General features: G+C 39.3%; 1 protein-coding gene across 1 annotated transcript in view; it reads left to right on the plus strand.

Moving 5' to 3' along the window:
- The window catches only part of LOC124595767 (glutathione S-transferase D5-like), a 65,504-nt gene extending 51,003 nt beyond the window's left edge, over positions 1-14,501 (plus strand). Inside the window, exon 6 of the mRNA XM_047134647.1 lies at positions 14,232-14,501. Within this exon, the coding sequence (XP_046990603.1) occupies positions 14,232-14,396 (165 nt within the window). The 3' untranslated portion in view covers positions 14,397-14,501. The remainder of the gene's footprint in view (positions 1-14,231) is intronic.
- Positions 14,502-24,614: the final 10,113 nt, after the last annotated feature.

Consider the following 24,614-nt stretch of genomic DNA (forward strand, 5'->3'; position numbering starts at 1 on the left):
ACCCAGTAATGTTGACAGGTGCAGACACCAACAAGTGACATTATTTCACTAGAAGCAGTCCATCAGTGGCACCCAGCAATGTTGAACAGGTGCAGACACCAACAAGTGACATTATTCAGCAGAAAAAGTTCCATTAGTGGCACCCAGCAATGTTGAGCAGGTGCAGACAGCAACAAGTGACATTATTTCAGTAGAAGCAGTTCCATTAGTGGCACCCAGCAATGTTGAGCAGGTGCAGACAGCAGTCCATAATATTCACTATCACTAATCAGGCAGTTCAGGCATGAACAATAGTTTGAATGCACACACAATTGCTTTTACAAAATTATTCTCAATGCTCTTACACTAAACATACAAATTATAACAAACACACAAATCATATCAGATAATTGTCATATTAACTATTACAAATAAACAAATATCAGTAAACCTATACTATTTATTGGTGTCAGTGCAAGCCACAACAAGCAAGTAAAATAATATTTAGGAGATAAGTCGGTACCACTTTTCTGAGATTAGGAAGGGAAAACACACAAAACACATTCACTCATCTTTCATCCACATTAAGTACTACTGTGTAATTGAATAGTGTTAACTGTGTAAATGCAATTCTGTCAAAATTCGATGTTCATCATGTGTATCAAGTAGTAGTGGCAGCAATGTATAACAGTCAATAATAGTTAGTCAACGTCATAGTCATCATGTCAAGACCAATGTTTGCCAAGCCAGATCAAAATGTACAGTTGCTGAACAACTGTCAGTGAGCCAAGATATGCAATTACTTCCTCTCTCAAAAAAAAAAAAAAAAATAAAATAAAAAAAAAAAATAAAAAAAAAATAAAAAAATTAAATGTACTGCTTATTGGTTTAACAAAGTGTGTGTAGACAATCTTCCTTCCACTTTAGTGTTCTAGTCTGCCATCTTCATCCTCCTTGTTCCATATAAACCAACAAAAAAAATATGCTCCTCACTTACTTTACCTCTTATCCACCAAAACTCCAATAATCATCAGCATTACATAATCTCAATACTTCAATAATACCTCTTACGTCGATACATATAAACCTCATCATCAATATCATTTACCTTACCTCTTGTCCACCAAAACTCCAATAATCATCAACTTCACATAATCTCAATACCTCAATAATACCTCTTCAATACGTCGATTCATATAAACCTTATTACCAATATCATTTCACTTCCATAAGAACTCTTTCCTCTAGTCAGTCTCCTCGAACAAGTACAGATAAAATCCTAGTGCAAACTTCAGTTCATCATCCCATACAATCCGAAGACACATTGTCCACACACAACCTCTGTGTAGTCCACCTGAGCCAAATCTTCTACTCATTATGAATTATAAAATACATTTCGGTTACCTTGTCCATCATTAAACAAAAGAAATGCATACATGACCTCTAACAGCCTTTAGTTCGAGTAACTCTCAGTAATTAAGTACGATTACGGAGTGTGAATGATCATAATATTTCACAGTGTGTACACCACTTCAAGAATCGTGGTCGAAGCAAACATGTGGAGTATTTTTTGTGTCAAGTGTCACTTGCTATTTCATTTGCTCACGAAGAATGCAGTGTAATAACTGTCAATGGTCTAACCCTAGTGTTGGTATGTCATGTCGTTAGCTTCCTTCCCATTAGCATAAATTTCTACAGCTTCCATAAAACCTCCAGCTCATGTGACTTCTATGAAGTTTCTTGTACTAATGTCGTTCGTCGAATTATAGCAGTTCATTTTCTTATCTTAAAAATATAAGGCACTGAGCGTAAGCATAACATGCAATAGCGAGTAAATATACCAGTGGAGAACAGAATGTCAACAAGTGGATGCAGCACAATTCTTACAACGAAGCTCTGCCAACCGAACAATCTATAATTAATACCATAGTGTGACCTAAACTCTATGTTTGTACACAGTATATCAGCATTTCTATATACCAAATTAAATAGTAGTTATGACAACAAACAGAAAGTATGAATATGCAATCCATACGCACAGCAGCAAACATATATCTTATGTAATAAACAAGTCATTAGCATCATATCAGCATAAGCAAATAAATATTCATATGTCATCTTCATAAGTAAACATGAAGGCGCAAGCAGATAAATCACAAAGTATAACTTACATACATATCAGCACAACTAATCAGGTGACAATTATAATTTAAATAAATAAGCACAGCAGGCACATAATAAAAAAATATGACATCAGTGAAAAAGCATCGCAGCCAAGCGATGCATAATACAAGCAAGTAATAACACTGTTCATTAATCAATCATTGTCAAATCAGTTAATGTACGCAAGCACGTCGCTTCACAAGTAAATTCATAGAACATGAAATTTAGCACAAAGTCTGAATCACGTAATCGCGAGCAGCAAATTACGTCTAAAGTACGTACCTAAGTGGAAATATGTTATCTGAAAAATGAACTCAATTAATAGCTACCTTTTTGGTTTATTAGTTTCTTCTTCGAAATTACATTCTTCCTGAAATTTTCTCGATAGCAAATCCTCATAACGTCCGACACACAGAGAATTTACCTGAAGTTCTTAAATATTTTATAGAACCGTATCCTGAAAAATACTGAACGTTAATAACATAATTTATCAAGTCACTATAGCTTTATACTGGATTTATTCGGAGAATTTAGACTGTGTATTTGTTTACGGCTGTCAGTGCATTCGCACTGAGCGCTCGATCAGCTGTAGGCGCGTGACGTAGGAAGTAATTGTTTGCGGTCAACGACTGCCTTGTGCGGCGCGCAGACTTGACTGTTGCTTTGAGTATGTGCCGCCGCCAAAACACAGCGCGGTATCCTTGTATTCTCTGCATGTTTACATGTAGCTGTTAGTTTCTCAAAAGTATGTCATTCCACAAAAATTTTAACGTTACATATATGATGTATTCCCTTAGAGCGCCGAGATTTAAGAGTTTCTACTTCGACAGTGTTATCATGAATAATTTTGCGAATTCTATATGGACTGTTATAAAGCAGAAAAAATTTGAGACACAAGCCCTTTCCTTTGTGAGACAAACGATGAGACTTAATTAACACCTTTTGACCAACTGACAAGATTTTTAAACGACCAAGATGCTTAGCTGATTTCTCTCTTCTAGCAGCCGCAGATGCAATATTTCGTAGAGCCAGGTTGACAACTTCAGAATGCCGCAGTTTCCGTGAAGGCGGAAAAGGAACGATTTCAGAAATGCGATTTGTCGGTGCTTTGTTTTTTAATATCAGTATAGGCGGTAAAGAAGTTGAGTCATTAGGAAGTTCATTCAGAATGTTTTGAAAAATATGAAGATACTGATCCCAAGTTCTGTGATTCTCATGACAATAAAGACGACACAATTTATTGATTTCCTTCATCCATCTCTCTGAAGCGTTAGATTGAGGGTGAAAAAGTGAAATGAAAATTGGTTTAATCTTACGACGCCGTAGAGTACGAAGCCAAATTTTAGAGCGAAACTGTGATCCATTATCTGATATAACCTTATCAACATGAACCACTTCTTTAAGAAAATGTTTGATGAAAGCATTAGATACTGAATGAGCTGTTGCTTTGCGTAAAGGTGTAAAACACATATTTTGATGTCAATTCCACTGCTACGAAAATGTACGCAAAACCATTAGTAGAATGAACCACTGGACCGAACAAATCGACTGCAGCCATGTCCTTTAATTTCGCTGGAATGATAGAAGTTGTGAGAAATAGTTGGTGGCTTACCCTTTTGACATAATTTGCATTTGGCAAGAACAGATCGAATACGTTTTTCCATACTACTGAAGTAGCAATTTTCTCGTAATTTATGAAAGCATTTTCTGGGACCAAAGTGTGCATAACTGAAATGTGTGTAACAAATCAATTTATTGACCCACTCATCAGGAATACAAACTAACCAAACAGAGTTGTCGACCGATTTTCGTTTAAAAAGAATATCATTGCGAACTAAATAATGCTGTCTAATCGCTACGCTTTCCTTTCTCCTCCACTTCTCCTTAATGTCCTTCCAGATTGGATCCTTATTTTGCTCCTTAGCGATGTCCTGGAGCGAAGAAGAAATAAAATTCTCAAACGCAACACCTTGAATATACATCAAACAATAATTGTTTTCTTTGCAGTCCTCCTCAACACTTTGTTTCAAACCCATAGGTGCACGTGATAAAGCATCAGCAATAATATTTGAAGAACCCTGTATGTAAACAATACTAAAGTCAAATTCCTGTAGGTACAGCGCCCATCGTGACAATCTTCCTGAGTTAATTTTGTCGACATAAGAAATTCCAGAGCTCGATGATCGGTGTAAACCTTAGTATGTCTGCCAAACAAAAATGTGCGAAATTTTGTGAAAGCCCAAACAACAGCCAAGGCTTCAAGTTCCATAATCGAATAATTCTTTTCTGATTTAGAGAGAACACGACTTCCAAATGCAATAGTTTTCTGTACTACAACGCCGTTTTCTTCTAACTCTTGAAATAAGTGTGCACCTGGGCCTTTGTATGATGAGTCTGTCGCCAAACAAAAATCTTTATATAAATCCGGATGTGAAAGAAGTGGAGCAGCAACTAAAGCATCACGAAGTTGTTCAAATTCTGACTGAGCTTCCTCATCCCAACACCAATTAGATTTCTTTCCAGATAGTTCACATAAACGAGGTGTGGCCAAATCGTCCAATCTAACAAAGCGGCTAAGAAAATTACAGGCACCAAGGAAACTACGAACATCACGTTTAATGGTAGGAACAGCATAGTTACGAATAGCATCTAATTTCTCTGGATCAGGAAGAATACCTTCTGTAGAAATAATGTGACCGAGAAATTTCACCTGAGAACGACCAAATTCAAATTTTTCCAAGTTCACTGTAATGCCAACTCTTGCAAAGATACGTAATAATGAATCCAAAATTTTGTTGTGCTCATTCCAAGAACGTTTAGCAATAAGAATATCGTCAACATATGAAGTAATATTGTTACGACGATAAACAGGCAAAATTTCGTTTAAACTACGAATGAATGCTGCTGAAGGTACAGTAAGTCCAAACGGTAGTTTCCGAAATCACTTTTGGGTAAATTAGTCATATCCGGTTATTCTTTAACGATTCTCTAGATAGATTGATAGTCGAAGAGTTGTTTTGACAGATGCAAAGAATAGTAAAAGAGTAGGCAGCGGTGCAGAAAATTAAAGGGGAAATAGCACCACTACAGCTCGGGGCCCTATGCACGCTACGGCACATATTCACTTAGTGTAGTGAATCCCCTGAGGACATTAATTGCCGCACATAAATTCCAGTTTGTGACTTAGTGGCCAATTTGGTGGAAGTGCGTACATAAATTGATCTAACCATAAACATGGATGTATGTCATTCTTAGAATTACGAAAGATCTTAAATTTCCGAACAGTCAAAAAGTGTTTATAGTCAAAGTTTTCGCCTCGTGGCGACAAAGACCTACCGCATCTGTCCCAGTCCGAATGTTGATTATTGTCAAGTTCGCACGCCTGGCGCTCTCTTGTTGCATCCCGTAAATGAAATAAATTATTTTCTTCAAAGCCCTCTGCTATCTGTGATTCCAAATTTCTTTTGCTGTCTTTTCCTACGATTTCGCCTTCAATTTGTTTGACTTACTTTTGTAATGCTTCAAATTCCCTTTTAACGCGTTTATTAAATTTTCCCTGATTTTGAACATGCTTATTTATATTCTGATACTCTTCGGTTTCTGCAAATGGTAATGGAGCTGTATCATCTGAATCTCTGTCCCCATGTAAACTAAGATTTGTCAATTTATCTGAAAACTCCTCCACTCTTTCCGATAAATCACTTAATTGTTCTTTCTGTTTATTTACGTCTTCCGTAAGTGTTGCGACTCGGGTTCCGGTATTGTCACATTTAGTAGTTACCTGTTCATACTGTTGTGTTAGGTTATTTAATCTGTCATTTGGTATGGATTCCTCGATTCTCTCAAATATTTATTCCTTATCGTGTGCACGTTGTAAATTTAACTCTGAAAATTTTTGTACTATCACGCGATCCTTTTCTTCCTGTTCTCTGTCCTGTTCCTCTTGTCTAATTTCTGATGAAATTAAACTATTATTGTGAGCATTCAAAATCGGTTGTACTTCTTCTCTAATTTCTTTCTTTGATTCATCTTTCATGTTTTTGAAACATGTCCCTATTCGTGAGCATAACTGTGTTTCCATTGTTTCCATCTCGGTTTTACATGTTCCTATTTGTGAGCCTAACCGTGTTATCATTGCTTCCATCCGTGATCCCAGTGTGTCTAACCGTGTTTTTAATTCAAATCCCAAATTTAATATTGCACTCATCAACTGCTCCATATCTTCTGTCGTTAATCTCGTATTCTGAAAATTTTTTTATTGTGAAAAATTTTGAACTGTTTCTGGACTATTTTCTCTGCTTATTAAATTGTTTTCAACTCCATTATTCATCATACTGTTGTCCTGTGTTGGCGAGTTCGCCATGTCAACAATGTCGTCATTCTGACTATCCATCATTTTACCTTTTTCATCGATCGCGTAATCATTTACAAAACATACAAAACTCGTCACTGTACGAAAATTACACACAATGACTCTTTATCTCCAACAATATCATTCACACGAAATGTTTCCCTCAAACACGATTAACGAACAATTGAAATAATTGCACTAAATTGTCAAATGCGTATACAAGACAACAAAATTAAATTCTGAAAAAAAAAATACCATTAGAAGAATGACAATTACCAAATCTACACATGCAAAATAGACTACAATTACTAAACTACAAAGTACTACAACAATACTACTGTCTACTATTTTTACAATCAGAAGAATTCCAAGGGACGATCTTGGCAGGGTCGCCACGTGCATGGGGGCTTAATTATATATTATGCAAATAATTTTTTAATTTTTTAGTAGCTGACTGTCCCATTACGAAGTCTCGTAAACGGTTGGCCCTGACTAGTTTTAGTACGCAATCTGACTGCATAGAATAACAACAAGGAATGAAAGAAAATTTTCGTTAACACAATTAATTAATTAATTAAGTCCCCAGCAACTATAAAACCTACGAAACCAAAACACAAGTGTAATTGTTCTGTGTGTGGAAGTGTGATTCAATGTACACATCTGGCACGGTTCTTCTTCAATAAGACAAGAAATTTTAAATAGCATTTATACTGAAGTAATTAAAAAAATAGAAATACTATAATTGCGCAAGAAAACCAGAATTACACTCTAATACAAGAACACAAGCCAGATGCTTTGTTGACTGAACCCGTAATGACGCATTATTTAAGACATTGAAATAATAAAAAGAAAAGGAAAAATATTTTTTTTTTACCTTGATATATATTGACGAAAAGCACTCTGATCATTACAATATCTCCATTAGAACAACATCTGCTGTCTATCCCATCAAACAACTGCATGAAACATGGAACAAGCACTCACTACTGCAACATCTCAACACCGACTCGCTACTACCACATCTCAACAAGCACTCTCCACCACGACTCCTCGACAAGAACTCTTCACTACGACATCTCAGCAAGCACTGACTACTACGAGTTCTCGACAAGCACTGCCAGTGGAGGCGGCGAGATAATACTCTTTGGCGCTATCTCTGCCGCTAGCCAACTTTCAAGAGTGCCATGCAGGGCTTCGGGTAGGAAGGTAAACATAGATCAAATTTTCACCATGTGATAACAGAGGAGAAGTGCCGCGAATTCAAAGATCGGTTCCTGAAAACATTTGTAGATTTCTCGAAGGTGTATGATAGTATACATAGATTAATTACGTACAACATCCTGAGGAAGCTTCCCACGCCAAGGAATTTATTTAACTTCGTGAAGGTGTGTGCAGCAGAGGCAAGAACCAAGGTGAAATACGAGGGGGAGAGATCCAGGGAACTTGGCATGAGAAAAGAAGTCAGACAAGGTGATCCCATTTCACCATTGCTTTTTACTTTAGCTCTGGAGAAAGTAACTCAGGAATTAAACAGAGAAGGTAAAGGAAGATAAGCTGAATGGAAGAATACAGCTATTGGGATATGCAGATGACAGTGCAGCCATGGCGGAGTCGGAGGGAGAGATGGCAGAAAACTTAGAGAACTTAGAAAAGACTGGTATGAGGATTAATATGGAGAAGACTGAAGTGAAATATGTATCCAGAGAAACCCATATTAATGTCCCATTACAGGTTAGAATATGGAATACAACAAGAGTGGAAGGTTTGAAATACCTCGCACCTAGTTCATCAGGCATAATAATCTAAAACAATTCATCAATGTATTGCTAATGGGTCTAAAACCTTCTTTCAGTCTTAAGTGGATACATTCATGAAAACATTTTTCAGTTGAGCGCAAACTTAAAGCCTATAATATAGTGATAGTACCAGTGTTGTTGTATGGCACACATTAAGCACCACAAAAGAAAAGGGAGGAGAACCTGCTGATCTTTGAACGGAAAATATCTTTGCACCAGTCTGAAGAGAACAGTGTGGAGACGTAAAAAGAAGCAGCAATTGAATGACCTAATGAAACAATCTAAATCGCACAGAAAATGAAAATGTGGAAATAAGCCTGGGCAGCACGCACGGCAAGAGGCCAGAAACATGCCGGATTAAAGCTGTGTTTGCGGGAAAACCTGATGGAACTCGTCCTATTGGGAGACGCAGTAAACGATGGGAGGATGAACTGTAGAAGGGCCTTCAGCAGTGAGGTATCCTTGAGAACTGGATCCAAAGTGCACAAATCGCTATCTGTCGAGAAACACTGTAAAATCGGCGTATGATATTCAGGGTCCGTGATCACCGATATGTATGTGAGCACTGCAATGGCGACAGGGTGCCATAAATTTTGTCAGTGCTTTGTGTGTGTGTGTGTGTGTGTGTGTGTGTGTGTGTGTGTTTTGAGGAGGGTTTCTTAAGTAACTGGAAATACTGTGCTACAAAATTTTTCTTCCTTTTCACATACCAAGTTTAACAAAAAAGATATTATAGCAATGACTTTTACACTTTTTATACTATATTTTTATAAATTTTCTTTCACAATTTTCTTCACTCACTTACGAGGTTGCGAAAACAATGGAGTGTTAAAGCAGCTCTGTATTCCGTAGGTCAATTTGCTTAGGCAAACAATTTTTCTTCACAAGAAATTAATAACTTTGAATTCTGTAGTGTAACGACGCAAGTTTTGTATAAATGGTTTTCTTTTGACGTATGACCATGTGCAGACTTCGTCACCTACGTCAGTTACAACACACTTCAAAATTATTTAAATCCTTTTTTAAAATTTGTCTCTGAATGGTTCCTGAACGAAACTGTAAAACATCATCATTTGAGTAGTATGCGCAGAATTACGTCACTCAGTCCAATTGGTTTGCGCAAACTTTTTTCAATTTAGATGTCGTTTGTTTCTTCTCAGAAATTATATTAATGCAAGTGATCTGCTTTAATAAATATTAGAACCACATTGAATAAACTTTCGAGATTCAAACTCGCGACGAACGTCGTCAAAAATTAATAATCTTGTCAAATAAATTACGTAACATAATTCTTCAGAAATAAAATTTCGGAACATGTATTTAAACTTTAGTAGCATCCATTAGTTTATTATCCTCCTACATATAGACGTGAACCTGAGCCTTGACAAGATAGAACTGAACATTTACAACATGATTAAACTTTCTATGACGTCATTGTTGTAGAAACATTACAAATTCTTAATTTTCAATTTTTAGAAGCACGACGCAACAAATCGGTTTCAGGATCTTCTGTTGCTCTTTGGGTGTCGACCCGCGACGTATAGTGGCCAGCAATTTTCTCTCTGGTCCCGGCAGTGAAGATGAAGATGCTGTCTCCGTTCGTTGCGCCGCCCTCTCCGTACATGAAACATAAAAAATAAATACAAAACTTTAGACAATTCACAACCATTACAAATATTACAAAAATTACATAAACAAAACTAAATTAAACTTATATTCACCTGCAAACTGGGCTGACACTGGTGGATGAGTGATGCTTCAATTTCGCGTCCCACTACATATCCCACCCACAAGCTCAGTTTGTCAGGTTTTAACCGAAAATAAAACTTCTTCTATATACAGTATATAACTGTTAATATTATACATTTTTCTCCCATTTTCTAATCTAAAATCCTTGCTCTTAGATAGATTCAATCCTTTTATGAAGATAGTGTTGTGACTATTAGTCATTTACTTTTAATTGTGCTATTATGGTAATTCATAACCGAATATATGGAGATTACTCCTTTTCATTTAATAGTTGCTAGTAAATAATAATTTAGTACTTTCTTTAACGTTGTTACATTAGGACAGAGCGTTCAAATTGTGATAGGTTAGTTTCAGTTTTATTCATTTACTAGAGTTATTCTTTCCAAAATATACATTACTAATAAGTTTCTCACAATAACTAATAGTACTATTTACTTTACGTCATTCTTTTCCCTAATGCTTTATTTATGCCTGAGGTCAAGAAGAAATCAAGCAAAACTTTCTTTAGAATCTTGGCACGGCTTCTTTACCTTCGGACTCTTTGTTGGGTAATGGCAATTTATTTAGGAGAAACAAGCGAGAGAGCCCCGTTTGGTGTGTTATATATTAACACTATTACAAATCTCTATTAAAGGCGCTCTTCTATGTTCTCGTGAGCCATTCAGCTCTGGACGCTCAAGGTCCCTAAATTATTAACCATCCCCTTTGGTTCCTACTATCCGAGTAAATATAAAATATACAAAATTCCTTCTGACCTAATAACAAAGTTTCTTCCATATAAATCCCCTTTTGGTTATCTTTCTCTTTCTGAAGTACCGGTAGATTATTGTAGAACACTTCTTTAAACTTTCTGTTATTTCTTTAAAATAACACGTAACTATCACGCAAAACTTCACATGAATAAACTATGAACGCTCTTCCGTATGTAACATATACTAAATATTAACTTATTTAGGAATGAAGGGTTTCATTTGATCAACACTATATAATCCTTTAATTACACCTGATGAAGGTTCCATATGAATGTACACTCTTATGAACAACATACGGACCTTCAAAGATAAAGAAGAATTTTCTACATTCCTTATTGATCTTCGAACTTTTAGGATGAGATCGTACTAATACAAGGTCTTCCTTTTCTCGTTCGGGTGGACAATTCGTAGAATAACATTTTTCGTTTCTTTACATAATACGGTAACCTACTAATTAGGACTCGAATTAGATGACTTTCAATAATTGGATCTTAAATTAATTTAGCACGGTTTAAATGCCATTCGAAATAATTCCTATAACCTCTCCACCGTTTAGAATAAGGAGGAGGGTCTAACAACTCTAAAATTAAGTGTTGTTGTTTTCCTCTTGACCAATAATTTTGTTTAAACTGCTTAACAAAATCATCCCAGTCCCTAAATTCAGTTCTATGCAGTACTGCCCATTCCACAGCTTCTGCTTCTAAATGTCCTATTACAAATTGAATCCGTTTTTCATTACTCCATTTTGGGAGATAGTGAAGTTTGAAAAGCTTTTATCAAGATTATAGGGTGAAGTTCGCCTCCTGGTTTGAATACAGGAAATCGACTTGCTACGTTTTAAATTTGTCGTTATATCATCCCAACTTTCTGCGAGAGAAGTAGTTGGAATTTATTTAGATTACAGAGACGGAGTTGCGTCGAATTTGCTTGCCGTGATTTTTTTATTTGTATTGTTGTCGTCCGAGCTAGCAAACATGATGCGACTGTTGTCTCTGATTACGTTATTACTTCTACTACTTGAAATGTTTTCATTATTATCTAATTCCGATAACAGTTTAGTAATTTCCTGTGTTCGCATTTCTGTATTGGATACACGGTTAGCTAATATCGATTCTTCACTGTGTTCACGATGTGAACGCTCTGTACCTTCGTCAATGTTATTATCTTTGGAAGTCTCAAGGTTACTGCATATTTCGGTGATTAAAATTTTCATGTTTTCTATTTCAGTATGATCTTTTTCTACTCGATGAGTTAATATCTCTAATTCTACAATATCTATTGAAGAAATCTCTACAGGTTTGGTAGAAACCTCTTTAATAGATTCAAATAATTCTCTACGAACAGTTTCTGTTTGCGTAGTAAATTCATCTCGTAAATTATCGTTATTTTTCTCTACTTCATTTACAGCTGAGACATTGACATTATCTAGTCTCTTGGTTAAGTCAATAATATCATTTCGCATGCGAGCTTTTTCCTCACGCGATTCCTGGATATGTTCTTCTAACCTTTTACAATTATCAGCAATCTTATTACTAAGTCCTACTAGTTTTTCTTGCATTTCAACTTTAGAAGCCTCTATTTTATCACTTAATTCTCGACTGATTTCATTAAGATGTTCCTGTAACCTGTCTGTCGATTTTGTTAGCTCCCCTTTAAGCTCCTCTTTTAATCTAGCCGTAGATTCTACGTTAGACTGTTTTAATCTAGCAGTAGATTCTTCGTTAGACTGTTTTAATTCCTGTTTTAAGCTAGCAGTAGATTCTTCGTTAGACTGTTTTAATTTCTGTTTTAGTTCCTCTTTTAATCTAGCAGTGGATTCTTCGTTAGACTGTTTTAATTTAGCGATCGCCCTAAAAAGGGATCTAATGCTCCTATCGGATATAGATTGCTCTTCGTCTGACATTTCACTTCCCGACATTATTGTAAGATATTAACTAGTTACACACGCAGACTTGTAATCAACAAGCCTATTAAAAGCACACTCCCTATGTACAACACTCCACTTCCAACTTAAAACAGACTTACCGGACACTAATATTTTAGTTTGTAGTTCTCGATGATCAGTGTGCTGCTATGGGCTGCAGAAGTAACAGCCGTCGATGCAGCCGCTGAGATGCTGCGACCCCGCTTCCGCAACCGGCAGGACGCTGAGTCGAACACCGGAGACGTCTCTGGCTGCAACCACGCCCGGTCGCACCGAAGACAGGCGAAGCCCTCAGCAATACCTCTAATACCAGCCAGAGGAACGCCCCACAGCTGACGTACTGGGCCTGTTAGTTTAGGGAGAAAAGGTTGTCGGGGTTTGCAGCGTTCAGCTGCTGCCCAACAGATGCGCCTTCTCGTGGAATAACTGCGTGACAGTACTGCTTGGCTGCGCTCCGTCAGATGCCCGCACCCGCGAAGTCGCCGCTGGCTGGTGAAGGCTACACGAAACTCGCGTTGACTTCCGAAGGACTCTTGATGTTTTGTTTCGTACCTGTGTGTTTTAGTTGCACACAAGTCCTGTTTATAAGGTCGCCACGGTGTAGTGTAACGACGTAAGTTTTGTATAAATGGTTTTCTTTTGACATATGACCATGTGCAGACTTCGTCACCTACGTCAGCTGCAACACACTACAAAATTATTTAAATCCTTTTTAAAATTTGTCTCTGAATGGTTCCTGAACGAAACTGTAAAACATCATCATTTGAGTAGTATGCGCAGAATTACGTCACTCAGTCCAATTGGTTTGCGCAAACTTTTTTCAATTTAGATGTCGTTTGTTTCTTCTCAGAAATTATATTAATGCAAGTGATCTGCTTTAATAAATATTAGAACCACATTGAATAAACTTTCGAGATTCAAACTCGCGACGAACGTTGTCAAAAATTAATAATCTTGTCAAATAAATTACGTAACATAATTCTTCAGAAATAAATTTTCGGAACATGTATTTAAACTTTAGTAGCATCCATTAGTTTATTATCCTCCTACATATAGACGTGAACCTGAGCCTTGACAAGATAGAACTGAACATTTACAACATGATTAAACTTTCTATGACGTCATTGTTGTAGAAACATTACAAATTCTTAATTTTCAATTTTTAGAAGCACGACGCAACAAATCGGTTTCAGGATCTTCTGTTGCTCTTTGGGTGTCGACCCGCGACGTATAGTGGCCAGCAATTTTCTCTCTGGTCCCGGCAGTGAAGATGAAGATGCTGTCTCCGTTCGTTGCGCCGCCCTCTCCGTACATGAAACATAAAAAATAAATACAAACTTTAGACAATTCACAACCATTACAAATATTACAAAAAATACATAAACAAAACTAAATTAAACTTATATTCACCTGCAAACTGGGCTGACACTGGTGGATGAGTGACGCTTCAATTTTTTTTATCTATAGAATGCTGGCATAGAAAGTATTAAGAATATGTTTTTCATTTTTCTTTTCAGTTCAATACAAAATGTGGAATAAACCCTACTAAACATGCAAACATTGCTCAGTGGATTTCTCGGGTTGAAGGCTCAAGTGCCAAAGTTAAAGAGAACATGAAGGTATTCCGTGAGGCAATAAAAATGTACATAGAATATGTGAAGAACCAAATGTCGCAAAAATAAAATGAATTTCATGTAAGTCATTGCCTATTAGAGTATGCAATAAAAACATACAATTCACTACGTGTACATTGAAATTGATAATAAATGTGCCTTTGACTGCCGAAAGTGTGTTCAGTTTCTTGTTATTACCTTATCATCGCCTTTTGGACTGCCTTTTTCCCTTACTGAGATGTATCTTCTCATATTAATTTCTTAAAAATTACATTCCACCAGTACATACACACTATAACGTCGTTAGTTATTGACTACGCGTTGCATGTTCCTTGACGTCTTATGGCCATAAGACCATTTAATGTCCTTATGCTAAATTCCAGCTGTACATAAAGTTACAATCCCACATAGTCATAGGCAAATCCAATGGAACTAATGCATGTTAAGTATTGCCAAAAATGTTGGCAACCAGTGCACACCTGAGTTCACAAACTTCTACTATGAGTACACGGATGTCACATTTCACAGTCATGGCACATTTTTGGCGCCAAGGACAAAGTCAAAACATTATAACAAAGAAGGTTGGTTTATTTGGTGGAGGGGACAAAACAGCAAGGTCATCGGTCCCATCGGATTAGGGAAGCATGGGGAAGGAAGTCAGACGTGCCCTTTCGAAGGAACCATCCCGCCTGAAGCGATACAGGGAAATCACGGAAAACCTAAATCTGGATGACCGGACGCGGGTTTGAACCGTAGTCCTCCCGAATGGGAGTCCAGTGTGCTAATCACAGCGCCACCCCGCTCGGTAACAAAGAAGGGTGACGTTTTACGTCAAAGGGTACCGAAACAGAATACCTTTCTACGCTACAAAGTTATCGGCCAAAATCTGATAGACTACTTTGTTCACTAAAAGTGTGAAGAAGCAGTTGTTAAAAAAACAGGGAGAACTCTATTACACGATATATTACGTTATTTTGACATGTGTTTAAACTAGTACGTTTTCAAGCAGTTTAAAACCATTGTAATAAAACACTGGCACTCAGCGAATCATTCCCCCCCACTCCAAAGGATTTATATGTGAGTTGCTACAACAGCCGTGTACCATATAGTCAACCTCTCGCGCAATTTTGTTGCGTTTGACGTCAGTTCTGTCTGCATGACAGAATTGTTTAAAGACTTCTACTAATGTCACAAATGTGCACGTGATGTCACCCTGCTTTGTATGACCGTCATATTCTAGAATATTCTCCCTTTCCACCACATTGTTACTAATAACTTCACCCCTGTATGCGTGACCACTGCTGGCTTAACTTCGCAGGATTAGTTCCGACAATTCCTTAAAACAGTCTTCATAATACTATCTAATTTCCTATTTTGTTGCTATCTTCTTGCTTGGCAGCTACCAATTTAATAGTCCTGACTCGATCTGCTTATGTGCAGACCGTCACAGACGCGCGCCTTTGTATTTAGCATTATAATGTTCATTTTTCCTTCTTCTATCGTCCTCTCCCTCCATTCTTCTGTTGTTTCCTCTATCGTTTTGTCTCCTAGGGCCTCCTCTGTCTTGTCCTCCACATCCATTATGTCCAGTGTTTCTTTGTGAATCATTCATATAATTCATATCTGTTTCAGGTGCTCTTGTTATTTCTGAAGTCAGCTTCCGCCCATTTCACTCACTTGATCAAGTAATCTAACTTATTTCCTAGTCTTCTTGCAACTGATCCTTGAAAGCATTCGGCAGTTTCCTCCTCAATTTAGAGATCTTGAACTCTGTGTAGCGAAAGTTGTTTATCATTCTTTGACAATACGCCGAAACGCTACCCAATCGCCTGGTCTCTGCATAAATTCTCTCAAGACATTTGCCTGTATTTAATGGGACCAAAACTGTTGAATGAACTTCTGTATAAACTGATCAACGGCTCGACACTCATTTTGAACTTTATGTGGCCATTGGTGGCTATTTTGCATCGTTAAACTGCAAGCTGCTTCTGTTTTATTAAGGTTACTTCATTGAACTTGTATGTTCCTTCGAAGCCCTTGCACAAAATCCACAGGGTACACTGATCCTCCTCTTTTACATTCCAGATCGCTAAATTTGGCCTTTTCTCAGTGCTATTCAAAGTTTTCATGTGGTACCTCACACATAAGAACATTCCTTGAAGTTCCCTGTTCCATCTCACTGATCACTCTTTCAACAGCTGTAGATCGTTCCTGTACGCTTCTACTTTAACGGGAGTCTTTTCTTTTTCAATAGCTTCCTTTATCTTATCTTTTGTATCCTCAACCTGCTCAGATATTTAGGCTTCCACTTCATGTATGACACCTGAAGTCCTTTTCTGATAGGCTATTCCGTTTCTTCTTTTGTGGCATGACTTTTGATATCTGCTTCCTGCCTAAGATTTTTCAGTTCATGTTTTAATCCATCTTCCACTTCTGTATTTACTGCCTAAAATCTGCTCTGATTGATTGCAGTTTTATGCTCGACTTTGTTTCGACCTGCTTCCGTTTCGTCTTCTAGCTTTCTCTGACCTATTTTCCTTTGCCCATTTTCGTTTCATTTTTCATTTCATTCAATAATTGACTAAACACGACATTAATGTTCATCTGTCATTCTAGGCTTGCTTCTATTGTTGTATTTGTTGCGTACGCTTATGCCTGACTGTCAGATTGACCACCTGCGCCTGTTTCCTCATGAACCGCATTGCTCCTATTTACACCCTCTGTTATCTCTTGTACTAATGACATCATGCTTTCTACTAATTTAGCTTGTGTCTGATAATCACAAACTGTACTTCAGCCACTATTTCACTTCCGAAGACTGTCAAAATGGTCTAAAACAACTGATACTGTTGAGATATGAGCAGTGCGTTGAACCGCACTTGCAGATAAAATGTGGAAGTGTACTCTCCGTTGGACATTTAAACCCATTCTCATTGCTATAACAGGTATAAGTAGTGTATATTGTGCTAAATATTCACTGCTGTTAATACTATTGAGACGGCTGCCTTCTCTTTTGTATACTGTTACACTCAAATAAGCTGCTGTCTTAGTAACCTCTCTTTACGCTGGGTAGACTACGTACATTTATGAACTCAGTCTTTCATTCAAACATACTAGAACACTGGATAAACTTGCTGGAGAATTTAATCAAATGTTAACTGTTGAGTCCAAACTTGAGGTTGCTCCCGTTTTGGACAGGATTTAATTTTTCAGATTTTAAATTTTATGAAGACGCTTTGCTGCCTTCAACTGCACTGCAGAATACAACAGCAACAAGAGAGGTGCTGTTCCATGCGCAGGCATCGGTATCGGATGGACCATATGGTGCAGTAGTGAATCATTGGAGCTGGGAGAAACACGCAGAATCTTTCTTGGCGATCCAGACTAAGGAAGTACAGACATTCTGACCTGAAACTGAGAATATTCTTTATTAAATAATAGTTATTAAAGTCCACTATTGGCATAGTAAATCCTGCGAAGAGCCTGTGAGTCACCAGAGCTTTAATATGACAATACTACTATGCAGTAAATCAGTTAAATCAATAAACAATTGAATTAGTTAAACTACCAAAGATGTACAAAGAATTACGTGGTTTTACGACGTATGCAAGATATTTCCGCTGTTTGACAGTCGGCGATAGGAGGGAGTCCGTAGTAGTCGGTGTTACCATGACCTAGAGTTACATTAACTTTTTGACATGATTCGCTTTCAGACTATTCAATTGTAACTGATTTACAGTGTTCGCTCAAAAATACATCGTAATGGCATCCCGGGACGCCTTTCAGGTAAATTAGTTACATAAAAATCCACTTACAATCACCGGTAGTCTGTCTGCATCTTCTGAAGAATCCCATGCGTTGCAAGAACTGTTTCGAGAGCCAACATCAACGACAAATTCACAGAAAACAAGTAGCAGGAGCTCCTAAGCACCGATTCAGTAAGATAATCAATGAAAGGGTTACCTCACTCTCGCAGTCTGAACGGTTATACTATACAGTACATAATCAATTAACATGTTTGACTCAATGCTCAGGTGTATCAAGGTCGTTATTACGGCCAGAGGTGGTTGTTCTGGGAAGTGATTTCCCAGGATCTATGCACCCAAATTGCGTGAAAAAGTAATCACATGTCAGTTCTAGTATATTTGTCCAATGAATACCCGTTTATCATCTGCATTTCTTCTTGGTGTAGCAATTTTAGTGGACAGTAGTGTATTCGGGGGAGCAAGTCTCGCAAAAGTAGGTAAGCAGTCATTGTAACTGCAGTTAGCACAGCTGCTCCGCGAACGTTCTCCTAGCGTATATATTTTCCCTCAAATCCAAAGCAGGTACACTCCTGGAAATTGAAATAAGAACACCGTGAATTCATTATCCCAGGAAGGGGAAACTTTATTGACACATTCCTGGGGTCAGATACATCACATGATCACACTGACAGAACCACAGGCACATAGACACAGGCAACAGAGCATGCACAATGTCGGCACTAGTACAGTGTATATCCACCTTTCGCAGCAATGCAGGCTGCTATTCTCCCATGGAGACGATCGTAGAGATGCTGGATGTAGTCCTGTAGAACGGCTTGCCATGCCACCTGGCGCCTCAGTTGGACCAGCGTTCGTGCTGGTCGTGCAGACCGCGTGAGACGACGCTTCATCCAGTCCCAAACATGCTCAATGGGGGACAGATCCGGAGATCTTGCTGGCCAGGGTAGTTGACTTACACCTTCTAGAGCACGTTGGGTGGCACGGGATACATGCGGACGTGCATTGTCCTGTTGGAACAGCAAGTTCCCTTGCCGGTCTAGGAATGGTTGAACGATGGGTTCGATGACGGTTTGGATGTACCGTGCACTATTCAGTGTCCCCTCGACGATCACCAGTGGTGTACGGCCAGTGTAGGAGATCGCTCCCCACACCATGATGCCGGGTGTTGGCCCTGTGTGCCTCGGTCGTATGCAGTCCTGATTGTGGCGCTCACCTGCACGGCGCCAAACACGCATACGACCATCATTGGCACCAAGGCAGAAGCGACTCTCATCGCTGAAGACGACACGTCTCCATTCGTCCCTCCATTCACGCCTGTCGCGACACCACTGGAGGCGGGCTGCACGATGTTGGGGCGTGAGCGGAAGACGGCCTAACGGTGTGCGGGACCGTAGCCCAGCTTCATGGAGACGGTTGCGAATGGTCCTCGCCGATACTCCAGGAGCAACAGTGTCCCTAATTTGCTGGGAAGTGGCGGTGCGGTCCCCTACGGCACTGCGTAGGATCCTACGGTCTTGGCGTGCATCCGTGCGTCGCTGCGGTCCGGTCCCAGGTCGACGGGCACGTGCACCTTCCGCCGACCACTGGCGACAACATCGATGTACTGTGGAGACCTCACGCCCCACGTGTTGAGCAATTCGGCGGTACGTCCACCCGGCCTCCCGCATGCCCACTATACGCCCTCGCTCAAAGTCCGTCAACTGCACATACGGTTCACGTCCACGCTGTCACGGCATGCTACCAGTGTTAAAGACTGTGATGGAGCTCCGTATGCCACGGCAAACTGGCTGACACTGACGGCGGCGGTGCACAAATGCTGCGCAGCTAGCGCCATTCGACGGCCAACACCGCGGTTCCTGGTGTGTCCGCTGCGCCGTGCGTGTGATCATTGCTTGTACAGCGCTCTCGCAGTGTCCGGAGCAAGTATGGTGGGTCTGACACACCGGTGTCAATGTGTTCTTTTTTCCATTTCCAGGAGTGTATTTTACCCACCCCGAATTTTTGGAGTGGCTAGAACTACGCACTATGGCCGAACCAACTGCTGGCCGTGCATATATCACAGACAGCAGTGAAGGGGTATGCAGTGCGTACGATATCTGACACTGAACATTGGGTATCTCATTTCTCACCCCTGCTTGTCTACATGTCGTGTTCTTCATAGAGGAAAAAATTTGGAAATTTGTGGTAAGATCTATGGGACCAGACCAGACAGTTGGGGTCATCGGTTCCTAGGCTTCTTTTTTTTTTTTTTTTTTGGTCGTCAGTCTACTGACTGGTTTGATGCGGCCCGCCACGAATTCCTTTCCTGTGCTAACGTCTTCATCTCAGACTAGCACTCGCAACCTACGTCCTCAATTATTTGCTTGACGTATTCCAATCTCTGTCTTCCTCTACAGTTTTTGCCTTCTATAGCTCCCTATAGTACCATGGAAGTCATTCCCTCATGTCTTAGCAGATGTCCTATCATCCTGTCCCTTCTCCTTATCAGTGTTTTCTACATATTCCTTTCCTCTGCGTAGAACCTCCTCATTCCTTACCTTATCAGTCCACCTAATTTTCAACATTCGTCTATAGCACCACATCTCAAATGCTTCGATTCTCTTCTGTTCCGGTTTTCCCACAGTCCATGTTTCGCTACCATACAATGCTGTACTCCAGGCGTACATCCTTAGAAATTTCTTCCTCAAATTAAGGCCGGTATTTGATATTAGTAAACTTCTCTTGGCCAGAAATGCCTTTTTTGCCATAGCGAGTCTGCTTTTGATGTCCTCCTTGCTCCGTCCGTCATTGGTTATTTTACTGCCTAGGTAGCAGAATTCCTTAACTTCATTGACTTCGTGACCATCAATCCTGATGTTAAGTTTCCCGCTATTCTCATTTCTACTTCTTCTCATTACCTTCGTCTTTCTCCGATTTACTCTCAAACCATACTGTGTACTCATTAGACTGTTCATTCCGTTCAGCAGATCATTTAATTCTTCTTCACTTTCACTCAGGATAGGAATGTCATCAGCGAATCGTATCATTTATATCCTTTCACCTTGTATTTTAATTCCACTCCTGAACCTTTCTTTTATTTCCGTCATTGCTTCCTCGATGTACAGATTAACCTATTCATTTATTACCCACAGTATACAAGCCCAACGCAATCTGACTACTATACAGTGACAACATGGCTTCAAACAATTAACTCAAAAGAAAGATTTTGATGAAGAGCAAACAATGTCTGTAGCAGGCTTTATCTTATTCATGTGACATCTAGTTCCAAAAGTTACATAGTTGTCAATAATTCCACTACCCAAACATTACCAACTACATCCATCCGCATTTTACAATGCATGTTCTACCACCACTAAGTCTCCGTGAAGGACCCATGTCCAAGCCGCCTCCTCGCTAAATGCTAACTGCTAGTCTGTCCAACCACAAAGTGTCTTACCGAGGGCGTAGAGTGCTGTCGGCGATATTAATACACGTCTATAGTGCTGCCAACATACAAACATATAAACAGGCTACTGACATAGTCCCCTGTTCCCCTCAAAAATTTTACAAAGTATTTTTGGTAGTGGCCAGTATTAAGTTGTTAAAATTTTTCTTTTATATTAACAATATCAAATAGATCAGATGCACACAAAGGTTAAGTAAAATGCTGATGGTAAACAAAGTAAAAACTCTCCTCGCAGCCCCTAAAGACAGTTCTAATAATTCAACAGAAGAGAAGTCTACGCCAGTTTTATGCAGAAAGGCTGAGCAGTATACGAAAACCGAGCAAGGTGGCGCAGTGGCTAGCACACACTGGACTCGCATTCGGGAGGACGACGGTTCAATCCCGCGTCCGTGATTTCCCTAAATCGCTCCAGGCAAATGCCGGGATGGTTCCTTTGAAAGGGCAGGACCGACTTCCTTTCCCGTCCTTCCCTAATCCGATGAGACCGAGACCTTGGTGTCTGGTCTCTACCCCCAAACAACCCAACCCCAGTATACGAAAATGCACAAGTAAGTAGTGGACAGCCATGCAGTCTTGAAGAAGTACTGTTGTTCTCCCCATGGAAACAAAGTGCTGACTCTTGACATGAAGATTTCAGTTGGTATCGTAAGATTATTAATGGGCCACAACAGAGCAGACCCACAATAGTATCAGTCGAAGTCTTGAAGAATACTGGTAGAATCGATGGGCCACCACAAAGCAGACCCACAGTAGTCGTTGTAGAGATTACGATAGTAGTGGACCACAAGGTGCAGAGCCACGGTCGTCCTTGTAGAGATAGCCAGCACCCATCCGTTGTGAATGTGTGGGTGCACAATCACAACAGAAGAGTCTTAAGACAATATAGCAAGTCCATGAACCACCATTGTGTTGTTAGTATTCATGCATATTACAAGTCCATAAACCATCACTTGTGCACTCACAAATTTTTTTGCAGTATCCTTAGAACCAGCAATGCTGTTAACCAGTCCCTTGCTGAATTATCAACACACGTGAAAGCACTAACACGTCCTATAATCTCTGAGATTTGATGCATATAGTATGACCAACAGGCAAATGCGTGCAGTAAAATGAATCCCTACTATTTACCTAGCTTGAAGAACTGGTGTCAATAAAATTACAATCTTACAGCACACGAAAACAATTACAAATGTAAAGAAAACATAATTATAGTAAATAACGTGATAATACAAATAACATTTGCAGTAATACAGGCTTTACAAAAAGAATAAAAATAAGCATATATACGAGTATTACAAGTTGTGACACAAATAAATAAATGAATAATGAGACTTCTTAGTGTTTACTTAATTTTACCATTTCAAACAATGACCTACAGAATTTTCCCTGACAAAGACAAACTTAACCTATTCATTTATTACCCACAATATACAAGCCCTATGCAATCTGACTCCTATTCAATGACAACATGTCTTCAAATAATAGACACAAAAGAATGGCCTTGAATTGGTAGAAATCCTAACAATAACCCATACCATTCATAAGTCGCTTACCTCACAGGAAATCTTCATAACACGAACTACACCAATTACAGCAAGCAGCAACTAAAGCCAGGTAAATAAAAGGATTCTAACTATTATAGTCTACTACCCTAACATTACAACTACATCCATCCTCATTTTACAATGCATGCCCTACCAACACGGAGTCTCCATAAACGACTCATGTTCAAGCCGTCCACTTGCTAACTGCTAACGGCCAGTCCGTCCAGCCACAGAGTCTCTTACCGAGGGCGCAGAGCGCTGTCAGCGATGTTAATACAGTCTATAGTGCTGCCAACATACGAACATGTGAACAGGATAATACATAATTACATTCACAATTGGTAAAAGTTATGAGATGTCTTCACCTTCAGCGTCAACAATTAAGAAATGGGGTACAAAGCTCAAATACGGCTCCAATTCTTTTAAATGTATGACAGCGTCGTCCTATTATTATGTAGACCACCGTTTTGGCCATCGGAAGACTGATTCATTTGCATCAACCGTTGTGATGGCTACTCGCATTCCTGGACGAAACGTTAGTGACGACGCTGTCACATGCTCGGAAAAAGCTTTGCTGAAAATGAAAAACGTCTGGGTAGACTACTTTCGCAATCTTACGTATAGTGGAGACACACAGAAAAATACAAAGAACTCACTGTTGCGCAGCATGATAGGCTACTGGGGTATATGAACCAGCAAATGCATACTGTATATCAGAAGAAGGGCTACGACACATTGTTGTATAAAGTATTCGGTTGGTGCATTAATTCATAGCCGTTTTCTATAATTTTAATAAACACAACAGAAACGCATAATAGAGACTTTGGTCACAATAATATATTCTCCATTACTAGTTACAAGAGTCTGCCAACGCTGGTTTAACTTTTCGATTCTGCGGCTGTAGAGATCATGTGGTTTTGAGGAGAAGAAATCGTTCCGCTATGTTTGAAGCGCATTTTCATCGGAAAAGGAATTTTCTTGAAAGTACCTCAATAGACAGCGTAAAAGGTGGAAATTTGAGGGCGCGAGATCTAGTGAATAAGATGGGTGCGGAATGGCGGTGGGCATTGTCGTGGAGTAGCATCACTTCACGTGGTTTTCCAGGTCGCTGTTCTTGGACTGCGTCTGCAAAACGTCTCGGTTGTTGACAATAAATGTCAGCAGTAATGGTAACACCTCGGGGAAGCAATTTGTAGTACACCACACGTCACTGTTCCACTGGATGCATAACGTTATCTTTTGTGAATGCACGCAAGATTTGTACAGGGAGTTGCTGCTTTTTTCGGACTTAGCTATTCCTTTCTTTTCCTTGTGTAAGCTTAAAGACACCGTTTCTCGTCAACGGCAATACTGTATAGGAGCCGGTCGCTGTGGCCGAGCGGTGCTAGCCGCTTCTGACTGGAACCGCGCTACCGCTATGGTCTCAGGCTCGAATCCAGCCTCGGGCGTGGTTTGTGATATCCTTAGGTTAGTTAGGTTTAAGAAGTTCTAAGTTCTAGGGCACTGATAACCACAGATCTGAAGCCCCATA

The sequence above is a fragment of the Schistocerca americana genome, chromosome 2, assembly GCF_021461395.2.
Source record: "Schistocerca americana isolate TAMUIC-IGC-003095 chromosome 2, iqSchAmer2.1, whole genome shotgun sequence".
In the NCBI taxonomy this organism is placed as follows: Eukaryota; Metazoa; Arthropoda; class Insecta; order Orthoptera; family Acrididae; genus Schistocerca; species Schistocerca americana.